The sequence below is a fragment of the Chlorocebus sabaeus genome, chromosome 8 (genome assembly GCF_047675955.1).
Source record: "Chlorocebus sabaeus isolate Y175 chromosome 8, mChlSab1.0.hap1, whole genome shotgun sequence".
NCBI lineage: Eukaryota > Metazoa > Chordata > Mammalia > Primates > Cercopithecidae > Chlorocebus > Chlorocebus sabaeus.
Window position 1 is genome coordinate 93774941 of NC_132911.1, and position 14280 is coordinate 93789220.

General features: G+C 37.8%; 1 protein-coding gene across 2 annotated transcripts in view; it reads right to left on the bottom strand.

Moving 5' to 3' along the window:
• The window catches only part of NBN (nibrin), a 49946-nt gene extending 38264 nt beyond the window's left edge, over positions 1-11682 (bottom strand). For both annotated transcript variants that reach the window (XM_008001043.3, XM_008001042.3), the window contains exons 1-5: positions 11527-11682; positions 9721-9854; positions 8384-8532; positions 7740-7899; positions 5284-5387 (exon numbers count right to left, since the gene is read on the bottom strand). In XM_008001043.3, the coding sequence (XP_007999234.3) occupies positions 5284-5387; positions 7740-7899; positions 8384-8532; positions 9721-9854; positions 11527-11563 (584 nt within the window). In that variant the 5' untranslated portion in view covers positions 11564-11682. The remainder of the gene's footprint in view (positions 1-5283; positions 5388-7739; positions 7900-8383; positions 8533-9720; positions 9855-11526) is intronic.
• Between the last annotated feature and the right edge of the window lie 2598 nt (positions 11683-14280).

Below are 14280 nucleotides of genomic sequence, written 5' to 3' on the forward strand. Positions count from 1 at the left end.
GACATTACAAAATATAAATAAAAATTCAACCTAATAATTGAAAAGTGAATAAAAAGTATAAACATCCTTCAATTCCCTCAAGTATAGATTTGAGTATTAAAATTCTAGAACTTGTACAATGTATTTTGGTTTTGTTTTGAGAACACTGATAAATTTGAGCCCCAATACTTGGTAAGATCAATCTTGAACAAAAAAATACAAAACTGTATTATCTAGAAGCTAACCAAATGCAGGCTATGACTCCAACACGGATTATTCTTAGTAATATATATATTTGATATACGATAGATACATTCATACATAATTAATACAGTGATTAAAAAACACTATGTTCTAGAACTTCAAATACCACATAAGCCTTTTTCTCTTTACCAGTGTAATGATGAGAATGAGAAAGAAGAGCCTAGTGATGAATGTGAAGAGATCATTAAAAAATCAGTATTTCTGAAGCATTACATTCTAGAAGTTTTAAAGCATTTCTGACACTCTAGTAATTTAATAAACTAGTACAAAAACTGGAAAATAGGAAAGTAACCTGTCAGAGACTTAGGCTAGAGGCATATTGACTGAATATAATGATACTACAAATAAAAAGTGATCTCCAATTTCTATCATTAAAAAATTAAAATGTTTTGGGTTCATTTATATAGAAACTTCAAGAGCTACAAATAATTATGTTCTATTACATAGTAACTGGTACATAAATTCTACAAAATGATGTTAATCTAGAAATTTTGCTTTTTCCCATTCACATTTTCTACTTAAATTCGTTACATGATCTTCAATAAATTTCATCTAACCTACAGTATATCATCTTCACTTCTGTACCAAGATTTTGCAAATACACAATTTTTCTGAATCCATGTATAATTCTGGCTCTAGAAACTGTATGCCAAGCCACACATATTTATTTGTCCAATATCTGGACAGCTGCTTATTTCATTAGTCCTGCAGGCATATGTTCATAATTTCTAGAACCATTTACTATATGGCTTTATTTATTTTTATTTTTTGGTGATCTGGAAAAGGCTAGACTACAGTGACATTCACAGTTTGCAAATGTGAGGTTCTATCTCCTGAAAAAAGTTACTAATACTAGCTAAATTTCTTGCCTTCGATTTAAATTAACTATGTAAGGTGGCCTCTATAAGCTTCCTAAACTGTCAAACTTTCATTTACTGAGATTATTTCAGGCCAATGTGTCTTTTGGGTCTGAGATTTGATTACCAGCTGATAAGCCAACCTGTTCCTGTTTCAAGGATGCTGGCAGAAGACAAACACTCCTGAGTCACAGCAAAGCAAGCAGCATGACCCCAGTATGCTTGTTGCAGGTCTCCTCTCTGACCAGGTCCCATAGGTAAGACGTAGAGGGTACATACAGTGGAAGGTACATACAGTGGTGTGTGTTACAGGACAGAGGAACACTGGACTTGGGAAACCACCAGTATTACAACAGGTCATAAGCAAGCCTACATTTTGTCACAGGAAGGAAACATTACTTCAATCCTCGAGGTTTCTCACTGCAAACATACCCTCGAGAAATGGTCTGTGTAAACGACAATCAAGGCCTTGCATTCTTGGCCTATGCAGCAAATTGTTTATGAATGCAAGGGACCCATGGAGGACTCCATCTCTCAAGAGTATCTCCCTAAAACAATACTTGTTGTTTGAAATAATTAATACACCATCCTACAACATGACTTTGTAAAAACTCAAATAAAAGCCAACTCCCCCTCCTTTCTGGGGATAATCTCCTTACATTTAGACATATAAATCTCCTCTATTAAAGCACAGATTATTGAAATTGAACACTCCTTTTAAATGTATTCTTCTAAAAATGACTTCATCTAATTCAGCTACTTTGATGACAGTCAAGGAAAATGAGATATTGCAAATCATTTTATGTACGTGAAGTTATAACTGTCATATCCTGTTTCTTGATAACAGTGCAAAGATGTAGACATAGCTGTACTAAATAAGACTGTACGTTTTACTGGAAAAAAATATTATAGTATGCGTCCTAATTTAAATCCAGGACTAGCAGTCATACTTTTTTGGAACATTAGAGGTACTTACGTAATCAATACAGTCACCACAATTTATTTCACATCCCTTTCGTAACCCATTCCCTCTACTAGTTAATGTTTATAAATTGAATCTTTTTTCTGTTAATTGAGTACTCAGACAAATGAGCTTTCAACAAGCACATCAAAATGGATCCAGATAGGTACAGGACTCTATTAAGGCAAATAACTACATACGTGTAAAAATTTTACTATCAATTGCCATCATCAAACATGGGCTAATAGAATAAATAACCTGTTCTAGTTAACACCGAATTAGGAGTTATTCAACAATCTTATGGTAGGGATGTTGCATAGTCATCATGTACATTGATACAATCAAAAACTGAATCTAGAAAAAAATTATGTGGAACTTGATCAAAAACAACCCTAGGTTAAATACAACTGACAATGTGAACAAAAAAAGGAATCAATGACTAATTCTAAAAACTCCAAGACCACAAAATATATCACTAGTAGTGAAAACTTATCAGACTCCTCTACCGTCAAGTATAATCGAGAATTAAGAATAGTTCATTATCTGTCGCCAGAGTCATTATTTACAAGATTTTATGTACTTCCTCAGGGAGACTTATCAAGAGGCTTCAGGGAAAAATGTGATTCTGTTAAAATACTACGCAAGTCTGTAGTTATGTCAGTGAAGTTTCTTGAACAGAGACCAGTGCTTTCATCTTCTTCTTCTTTTTTTTTTTTTTGAGACAGAGTTTCACTCTGTCGCCCAGGCTGGAGTGCAGTGGTGGGGTCTTGGCTCGCTGCAACCTCCACTTCCTGGATTCAAGGGATTCTTATGCCTCAGTCTTCCAAGTAGCTGGGATTACAGGCACCTGCCACCACAGCAGGCTAATTTTGCATTTTTAGTAGAGACAGGGTATCTCCATGTTGGTCATGCTGGTCTCGAACTCCTGACCCCAAGTGATCCGCCTATCTTGGCCTTCCAAAGTGCTAGTATTACAGGCGTGAGCCACCATGCCTGGCCTGCTTTCATATTTGCAGGAGTTCAGTCAGGGTGGTGGGAAAAAATGTAGAGGGATGCAAACCTTGGAAGGCCAGAAGGTTTTACATTTGAAGGCAGCCAAATTCTCTTACACAATGCCTGAAAGCTTAGGTTAGATAACAAGGGATGTGAAGAAACTGATCTAGGTAAGTTACTTAGCTTGGAACCTGACCTTTTTTCATTCGTAGGACTGCTCTCTCCGGACAGGAACCATGTTAATTATCCACAAGTGTGTAGACTCAAAGCCTTTGTCATTAAATCTATACTGAATAAACGACCACAGCACCAGCTAGTTGGGCTGTGGCTGCTAACTCTACAACACCCTCCTCAGTGTCTGTGGGTGGCTCAGCCCCCTAGCTCACTCTTTCACTGGATACCTGTGTTTGAGTGCATTTGTTCATCTGTCGCTGGGTCAGGGTCTGTGGGTCAGACCTGGCACATATTCAGGGGTCTTGGACTCAAAAAACGATAAGAAGTCTCTATTTTAAAATCTGAGTATCTTTTTCCAAAGTCCAAATATATCGCATTATCTGCCAACTGGAGTATAAAATACAAAAAAACTTCCCAGATAAAAATTATAAACAAAGAGAAAAACCTGATTTTTGGTTACTTTTAACAGCTGTTATCAGGTATAAACAGTCCCTAAAAATCTAACATTAAGCAAAATAGCTTATAACAGCTCAAAACAGATTAAAATTAGTAGTAAAATTTCTAACTGGCATAACATTTTCTTTCTTTTTTTTTTTTTTTAATTTTTATTTTTTTTTTGAGACGGAGTCTCGCTCTGTCGCCCAGGCTGGAGTGCAGTGGCGCAATCTCGGCTCACTGCAAGCTCCGCCTCCCGGGTTCAGGCCATTCTCCTGCCTCAGCCTCCCGAGTAGCTGGGACTACAGGCGCCCGCCACTGTGCCCGGCTAATTTTTTCTATTTTTAGAAGAGACGAGGTTTCACCATGGTCTCGATCTCCTGACCTTGTGATCCGCCCGCCTCGGCCTCCCAAAGTGCTGCGATTACAGGCGTGAGCCACCGCGCCCGGCCTCTTTTTTTTTTTTAAAGTTCTGGGATACATGTGTAGAACGTGTAGATTTGTTACATATGTTACATAGTTATACATATGCCATGGTGGTTTGCTGCACCTATCAACCTGTCATCTAGGTTTTAAGTCCCGCATGCATTAGGTATTTGTCCTAATGCTCTCCCTCCCCTTGTCCCCCACCCCCTGACAGGCCCTGGGGTGTGATGTTTCCCTCCCTGTGGCCATGTGTTCTCACTGTTCAACTCCCATTTATGAGTGAGAACATATGGTGTTTGGTTTTCTGTTCCTGTGTTAGTTTGCTGAGAATGACGGTTTCCAGCTTCGTCCACGTCCCTGCAAATGACATGAACTCACTCTTTTTTATGGCTGCATAGTATTCCATGGTGTTTATGTGCATGGGTATGGACACATACCCAGTCTATCATTGATGGGTATTTGGGTTGGTTCCAAGTCTTTGCTATTGTAAATAGTGCTGCAATAAACATATGTGTGCATTTGTCTTTATAGCAGAATGATTTTTAATACTTTGGGTACATACCCAGTAATGGGATTGCTGGGTCAACTGGTATTTCTGGTTCTAGATCCTTAAGGAATCACCACATTGTCTTCCACAATGGTTGAACTAACTTACACTCCCACCAACAGTGTAAAAGCGTTCTTCTTTCTCCACAGCCTCACCAGCATCTGTTGTTTCCTGACTTTTTAACTCGGCTAGGTAGGTATTAGTCTCAATTTTGAAATGAGTAACTAGAGCTCAGAAAAACTGAGCTACATTCCCAAAGCTATGGTGCTGTTAATATTCTGGACTATGTGGCTCCCAAAGAGGGTTGCTGCACCACACAATTCCAGAGCTAACTGTGGTGTGATGCCCGGACCTGACAGATGTGCTCTTCTGACCATACCTCAGTGCCATTTACTGTCTTTCCATTTTTTTCTTCAAATATTAGCATATATTTAACATTTGTTTCAGAGATACAGGATAACCAACAAAGAAATTTGGGAAACTCTTTCTTTACATACTAACAAAAAACCTTCCATTAATAATACAGAACTATAACAGTAACTATTACATTCTGAAACAAGCATTAAAGAGGGAATCAACCTAAATAAAAATCAATGCTATCATATATTATAAGTGACATCTTGTTATATTTAAAATACATAATATACCTTTCAATTTGTGGAGGCTGCTTCTTGGACTGAACTGCTTTCAGGAATTCAGTAAAATATTCTGGCTTTACAATTGGACGTCCACAAATGAGTGCACAAATAGTCTACAATGAAGAAAATGTGAATATATATATTCATATGCTAACATTTTTTTAAAGAAAAGTTTTAAATTATAAACTACAAAGAGGCTGTCTACACTCATAAAAAATAATGTTTTACCTTTCATCTCTCTAAATTTATAAAGAAGCCGCAATCTATAAAATAGAAGTCAGTCTTTGGTCACTGCATCATTTTAGAATTCAATTATAAGAAGTCACCAATTATAATACTAATTTTAAAACTGCTTTTTTGGAAGGGGTGCAACAATATAAAATAAAAGTCAATTTCAAAATGCATTCCACTTTCAAAGACATTAAAGTGTTAACAATTATTTTAGAATTGAGGAAATGTAACATCTGCTGCAGGGAAGACAATATTAGGAGATGAACATGAGATATTTTTAGACTAATTGTCTTTCAAAAAAATTGTATGCAGTAAAGGCTTTTTGAGGAAGTAAATAAAGAAATCACTTTTGGTAAAAGCACAAAATAAATACATATAAAGTGGAAAAAAAGAAACTTAAACTCACGTGTGAATTAAGCTATAAGTCTCAAATATGATACATCCAAAAAATATGACAAACATTAGAAAATACTACAGTGGGCAATGAAAACAAGATTCAGAATAACACAAATATGCTTTTTTTATTTTTGAGACAGGGTCTCGCTCTGTTGTCCAGGCTGGAGTGCAGTGGCGCGATCCTGGTTCACTGCAGCCTCAACTTGCTGGGCTCAAGCAATCCTCCTGCCTCAGCCTCCTGAGCAGCTGGGACTACAGGCACATGCCACCATACCTAGCTAATTTTAAAAATTTTTTGTAGAGATGGAGTCTCACTATGTTGTCCATGCTGGTCTCAAATTCCTGGGCTCAAGCAATCCTCCCACCTCGGCCTCCCAAAGTGCTGGGATTACAGATGCAAGCCACAACACCAGGCCATGAATATGCTTTTAATAACACAGGGTATTTTATTGTCTAAATAGGGGCAAGCAGATTTAGAGTGTCTCTCAAGTATGGAACCCGAAAGATACCACTTTCCAAAGTGAAAGAAATAAACTAGCATGAACCAGTAATGTGCAAATCAACACTGTACTGAGTAATCTCTAATACATGTGACTTGGGAAATTAATTAGTCATGCCTCAGTTTACACTTCAGAAAATAAAAGTTGAACTGAAAGGCTTTTTTGTTGTTGTTCTTGTTTTTTTTAAGTAGCTAATAGTAAGAAAAAATGGTCTCTGACTTCCTTTTTGGCTCTAACATTCAATGACTTAAAAAATACAAGCTAACTGTACTTTCAGAAAACTTATCAAAAAAATAATATAACAACAAGGTTTTCTATTTTGGCATATGAATGATCAGGAATTTTTTTTTAACAAATTAATCTGTAAACCACGTTGGTGTGTGTAACAAAGCAATTCACAAGGTGGTCATCAGCATCCCACTCACTGGAAGTGCCAGGTCTGTCATAGACGTAGTAAAATATCTCTCAAGACAATCTAACTACCTTTGACCTTATTTCACACCAACCAAGCAAGTGGATGATTACCTACTCTACTTCTTAAGTAATATCTTAAAGAGGACTGTGCTAGGGCCCACACTTAAATATCCTGGTAAAGGTGCATCCCTTCTGAAAACCATAAATGGACACTTTGATTTGTAAATCTACTATTTGTGAGTTTATATGCATATACTAGTACTCTGGAGGCTAATCACACTGCTGAATTTATAAAATCAATTTCATAAACTTGCAAAAATAACAAAAACCCTTGATTACAGACAACCCCAAAAAGCACGAGTTCCAGCTGAGCAGCAAGCCTTTCTCCATGACAACTCTTTAGCTATAAAATATAATTCTAGTTTTTTAATAAAGGAACCTAAGTATTTGTGGTTTTTTACTATAGATATTAATCTAAAAGAATCCCAGAAACCTATAGTCAACCTGTTAAAAAGGAGATGAATCACCTGGAGACTGGAGGAAGACAATTGATAGAAGAGACATGAGATGCTAACTTTGAAGACTGGCAATTAATCTCTAGTTGTGTTGCTTTAAGACTGAAAACACAAACTATGCACTGTCATAACCTTCTTGGTGGAAGGACACCAGAATCACTTTTTAAAATGCTAAACAAAATGTGAAATATAATTTTAGTTGCTTTGGCTTGTCTCAGATAATAAACAGGTTACCTGAAAAGCCACTCAAGCCTAAATGGTATACAAAGGGATGGAGTGGGTATATATACATCTACAACTAACAGTTCTGATAGTCTTAAAGTAATTAAAAAAAAAAAAATCTGTGTATAGTGGGTAAGCTTAAATTCAAATAACTTATTTTAACATAAGAACAAGACATTCAACCTACTTTAATGGTAACTTTCACTGATACCATGACAAGGTGAGTGCATTCTTCTGTCCAATTGTTTACAGTAAATCCTCCAAGTTGCAATACAGCTTGATTTAAAGCAGTTTTCCCAGAGACATCTAAACAAGAAGAGCATGCAACCAAAGGCTCATACTCTACTCTGTAAATGAGAATAAGTTAAATAAAGTTATAGTATCATAGTTGCAGAGATGGCAACTTTTAGTACTTTAAAACTTTAAGCTCACATCATATACTGTTATCATAACTTTTATTTATTGTTACCCTTTGTAACCTATGAAATTATCAATTCCTCATCATTATTCAGCTTTGTAACCTAGAAAATTATCAATTCCTAAGTCCTGAGTCCAAATGAAGAAAAAACAATGACCAAAAGTTAACATTATACTTTCACCAATGAGGAATCGAAGAAATGTAATTTCCCATGAAGGCCCTCAGGGCCCACTCAAACTCCCATCACCATGACATACAAAACGCACTAACCACTCATGGCACAGAGTCCAATACTATGCTAAGTGGGAACTAAATTACACTGTTTTAAATTCATTAATCAGAAATATCATTTTCCTTCAGGATTTGGCTGAAATAAAGCTGTCCATTTTAATATCAATTTAAAAATTTCTTACCTGAATTTACTTTCAAACACTCCAAAAGTAATACCATCCCCCGACTTCAAAGTTCGGGAAAAGCCATTCTGCATTTTTTCCTCATTAACAAAGGTACCATACTTAGAATTATCTTTTAATGTCAATACAGGGATTTCATCTGTTTGACTCTGAAAAGTTAGCAAATAATTTAAAGTCTTTTACCACTCAGTACATTCACTTTTCAGAGAAAAAGGTTTCAAAAGAAAAAACAATAGGCAGGTGGCAAACCTCCCAACACAGCAGAAAATTACTGCTTTCGTAGCCTTGAGAGGAAGATCCCTCAACTTACAATTCATATTTCCCCTTAGGGAAGTTTCTTAACCCAGGATTACCCCTCCCAGAACACACATTTTTTTACTTGTGTATGTCAGTGGGGATTTTTCTGACCCCTCACACACATTTGAGAATTTTTTGCTTTGGTGCAGTCTGTTTCATTTAAAACATGACAACTTCATTCTTAGATCTTTTTTTGTTTGTTTCACAGTATCAAAACCACACTGCAAAAATTAGTGCCATGAGAATATGAGGTTATAGGCTAGTGTTTCTGACTTACAGTAACAATTTTACTTTTTCTGCAGAAATTTCAATAATGTTTTTCTATACCTAAAAGAATAGAAACAAAACCTAAATAAAACTAACAAATTCAGATCACATATATGCAATCTTTGATTAAAATAATGGTTTATCTTTCTTATTCCACCAGCGATATCATGAGTACAGATATTTATGTATTTTTTTTTAGCACTTTTATCACCCACGGTTGTGATCAAAACAAACTCAAAGCCATTTAAACGAGTTGTGGGCCTAAGTAAGCATTTCCCTAATAAAACAAATGAATTCCCATTGCAAAAACTTGTGTTATATGAGAAATGCCTGTGTCCACACAGCTACATAACCGCTTTAAGAGCCAGAGCCATGAAGAACTGTTCATTGTTCTATTCTCAGGGTTGGCACAGTTACTGACACATAAAAACACATTACTGCTAACGGCAAAAACAGCAATTACTTTTGCACCAAACTAATAGTAAACAATTAATATTTAGTAAGCAAATAAAAATAAATATGTCCTACTTCCTCTGAGTTTCTAACTAACTAAAACAAAGAGTAAATTACTGAAATAGAAACTTCAAATCTCAAAATAAACAAATACCACTGGCACCACTGCCAAAATATAAGTATTTAATTTTGTTAACATTAAAAAAGTCTACACAGCTCTGTAAAACAAGTACTGTGATCTCTCTCTCACATACACACCAAGAGAATATTTTGTGATTTCAACCCCCTTACTGGAAACTAAAACAAAATTAGTAACATACCAGGTTGGTTACCGAAAAGTTAGCAGTTAACACAGCATGATTTCGGCTGATTGACTGATCATTTTCAATTAGAATGGCACAGTTTTTCCTTCCAACAACGTACTCAACGCCAGTCAAAAGTCTGTATGGCTCTCCTGAGACAAATTTTTTTTAAAAAAAGGTAAGTTGATAGACACATACACATGTACACGAACACACATACATGTAAGTATATATAAGTATGACAAATATTAAATAAAAACATCTTTATTTTGTTATTCAAATGTTACTCAACTTTATATATGTCACACTTGTGTTTTCAGTAAAGCCTCACTGAAGGATACCAAAGGTTATCTAACTATGGTGTTTCAGAAGTTACAACAACAAAATTTAAAACACAATAAAAAAGAGGAAAAAAACGGTTATCTAGATAGAAGGCTACATCGTTTTTCTAAAGGGAAAGCAATGCTGAAAGAAGTCAATGTTCCCTCAAATTAACTTAAAAACTTAATGTATCACCTAGCAACAATCACAATATTATGTTTGGAACTTGATAAACAAAAATATCTGGAAACTATAAAAAAGATACTCAAGCCTGTAATCCCAGCTACTTGGGAGGTTGAAGCAGGACAACTGCTTGAACCCAGGAGATGGAGGTTGCAGTGGGCCGACACGGTGCCACTGCACTCCAGCCTCGGTGACAGAGTGAGACTCCGTCTCAAAAAAACAAAACAACAACAAAGATAGTCAAGAAAAATGTGAATAATGTTATAGGAGCTTGCCCTACCAGATGGCAAAATATGTCATAAAACTAAAAGTATGGTATTGGGCCAGGAGTGAACAACACAGACCAACGCAACAAAGTCCAGACTAAGATGCACGTGTACATTTTTTGCAATTTTGTTTTTATCTTAAAGAGAGCATCTCCAATCAGTGGGAAAGGGTTATCAGTTTCTTTTAAAATTGCTGTAAATCGTAAGTTGTTGGAGTAACAGTATATATATTGGAGACATGCGGAGTTCCGTCTGGGAGCGTGATTTCGTTACCCAAGTGACAGAGAGATTAGGGCAGATAAAGAGTAAGGAGTCCAGGAGAGCCAGGTCTCCAGGGACGCCTTGACCTGTGAGTCTTCACAGCACAATATTTATTTAGTTTGGCCGTCTCCACACTCTCTTACCCTGCCAGTCCATTTAGTCTCTACACAGATCTTTGCTAATCATCATGTAAACTTTCCGAGAACAAGACCCTTCACACCCACCACAGGCAACCAATTAATATGTGATCACATTTCACACCGCTGGAAATGAAGGGGAAAAAATCGACTTTTCCCGTTGTTCTGATGACATTGTGGAAAAGGAGTCTGAAACAAAACTGAAAGTAAGCCTTCTCGTGGTAGTCATTTCCCCAAACTGTCCGGTAGTTCTTCACAAAAGTCATGTGTGGCCCCCGTGTGGTCCGCCCATGCTAACTTCCTGCTGGGGGTTCCCACTAGGCGCCGGCTGCCGCTCACCCGCAGGCCATCCAGCCCGGGCGCTGCAACCTTGCCGCGGTGAGGCTGGGAGGGAGGGGGAGTCGGGGGAGGGGCGCGGAGGACGGCCACCAGGGGGCGCAGCAATCACCCCCACCGCCCGCGCTGCATTCCGGCTTACAGCCGCCGCACCACCGGGAATACGCGCTTGCCATACAGCGAACTCGCCGCTTCTGCGACCGCTTCCGCAGCGTCCCCGAGCGGGAACCGACGCGACGCAGGAATCATCACCCGCAGGCCCTCCTCCGAGGCAGTCGCTACCGGGAAAATGGGCCCCGAGGCTTCCCTTCCGCCCTTACCTCCTGCCGGACCCGCGACGGGCAGCAGTTTCCACATGGGTCCGGCTGCTCAGGGCTGAGGCCGGCGTGCAACCGCGTAACCGGGGCTGGTAGACGAGCGCGGATACGGCGCCTGCGGTCGGCACGGGCTCCGGGACGTGCGCGCTCCCGGGAGCCACGCAGGCTGCCTTGGAAGAGGCGGGAGTGCGATTTGGGCGCTTGGCCGCCACCTGGTGGTTGGAAAAGGAACAACACAATCGGTATTGAAATGTGCTGCGTTAAAAGGGTACGTTTCTAAGGTGTCGAAGGTTACTACCTTTCCTGATTATGAACGAAAAGAATTTTAAAAACTAACTCCAAAGCAACATAAGGAACGTTTTTAATTAAATGCATTAAAATACTGACCAGTTATGTAGTTTCGTGCATTTGCAATTTCTTAAATTGCAAGTGTTCTTTTGGACTCTAGGGATGGTGATAATAATGACAAAGATAAGGATTTCACCTCAAAGTAAACTCATTATTTTTACTCTTTTCTAAGTTCAAATCAACTTGTCCTAACATCTTTATTTCATAATGCCACCGTTTCATCTAATCACATGCTAACTACTGGGCAGTCTCCTGTATTTAATACCCTTCCTTTCTGTTTCCACTTGTCTCAAGCTGGTTCAAGCTCTCCTCCTAATTCCAGTAGCTTCCTAACCCATCACCACCCACGTCCCCCATAATGTAGGCTGCATCCTGCGCACTACCAAATAAACATCTGAGAGCACACTCCTGATCACATACATTTTGGCTTTCAAAAGCATTCTGTAATAGGGGGGAAAAGTCACTATCAAAAGGCTCGTTTAGGCTCAACACCGTGGCTCACGCCTTTAATCCCAGCAGTCTGGGAGGCCAAGATGGGAGGATCACTTGAGGCCAGGAGTTTAAGATCAGCATGGGCAACTTGGGCAAGACCCTGTCTTTATAAACAAGTTTAAAATTAGCAGGGCATGGTGGCATGCTCCTGTATTCCCAGCTACTCAGGAGGCTGAGGCAGAAGGATCACTTGAGCCCAGGAGTTCAATGCTGCAGTAAGCCATGATCATGTGCCACTGCACTCCAGCCTGGGCAATAGAGCAAGATCCTGTCACCAAAAAAAAAAAAAAAAAAAAAAAAAAAAAAAAAAAAAAAAAGCTGGTTTACCAATCTCTTTATCATCACAGATGCAAAATCCTAAACACAGTGTTAGCAAATTGAATCAAGTAGTATTATAAAAAGAATAATCATAACTAAGAGGGATTTATCCAGAAACAAAAGGATGGGTTAACATTGGGGAAAAAAATAAATGTAATTCATCAGAATAATTTTTACATTGGAGAAAAATCACGATTATCTTGATAGTTGCAAAGAAATTGATAAAATTTAACACCCATTTATGATAAAAACCTCTCTGCAAAGTAGGAATAGAGAAAACATCCATGATAAAGGACATTTACAAAAAAAACTACAGCTTACGTTGTACTTAAGGTAAATTAGTGAACATTTCCCCATGACATCAGTAATGAAACAAGGACGTACATGCTCTTACCACCTATTTTCAACATGGCTTTAGATGCTCTAGCCAATGCAATAAAGGAGAAAAAGTAACAAAAGACATTAAGTTTGGAAAGGAAGAAATAACAGTCATTATTCACAAATTACATGATTGCCTATATTGAAAATCAAAAAGACTGTTGGCAAACTATTTTAATTAATAAATCAACTTAATAAGGTTCTAGATGTAATATCTAGATACAAAATTTAATTGTATACTTATATTCCAGAAAATAAATAGAAAATTACATGTATAATTATAATGGCACCAAAATAATCAAGTACTTGGTAATACATCGATCAAAATATGTAATACAAAATATTATTGATTACATAACATTATTGATGGAAAGTTTTTTTTTTTTTTTTGAGACGGAGTCTCGCTCTGTCCCCCAGGCTGGAATGCAGTGGCGCGATCTCGGCTCACTGCAAGCTCCGCCTCCTGGGTTCACGCCAGTCTCCTGCCTCAGCCTCCTGAGTAGCTGGGACTACAGGCGCCTGCCACCGCGCCTGGCTAATTTTTTGTATTTTTAGTAGAGACGGGGTTTCACTGTGGTCTCTATCTCCTGACCTTGTGATCCTCCCACCTCGGCCTCCCAAAGTGCTGGGATTACAGGCGTGAGCCACCGCGCCTGGCCAATGGAATGTTTTAAAAGTCCTAGATAAATGCAAGGATAATGGATCATGTTCATAGATTGTTAAGATGTCATTTCCTCCAAAATTGATCTATAGATTCAATATAACTTCAGTAATGTCTCAAATGCTTTTTTTGAATAGAAATGGATAAGCAGATTCTAAAATTTATATGGAAATGCAAATGCCTAGAATAGCCAAGTCAATTTTGAAGAACAAAGCTGGAGTATTTAAATTATGAAATACTGAGATCTATTATAAAGTTACAGTTATTAAGTCAGTATTTGCTTGGTACAAGGATAGAAAACAGGCAAATGAGTCAGAATAGAGGGACCTAAGAGAAGTGGACACATAAGGTAATTTGATTTTTCAAAGGTGATTACAGGGCAACAAAGGAAAGTCTCATGTTCCCCCACCCACCCCACAAATTAATGATCCCGTTTATTAACATGACACAAAAAAATGTGTTCACATAACACAAGAAATGAAGACTGATCCCCCTAATTCATTTAGATGAATTAGACTTCATCTAAATTCCAGATGAATCATAATTTAAATATGAAAGTA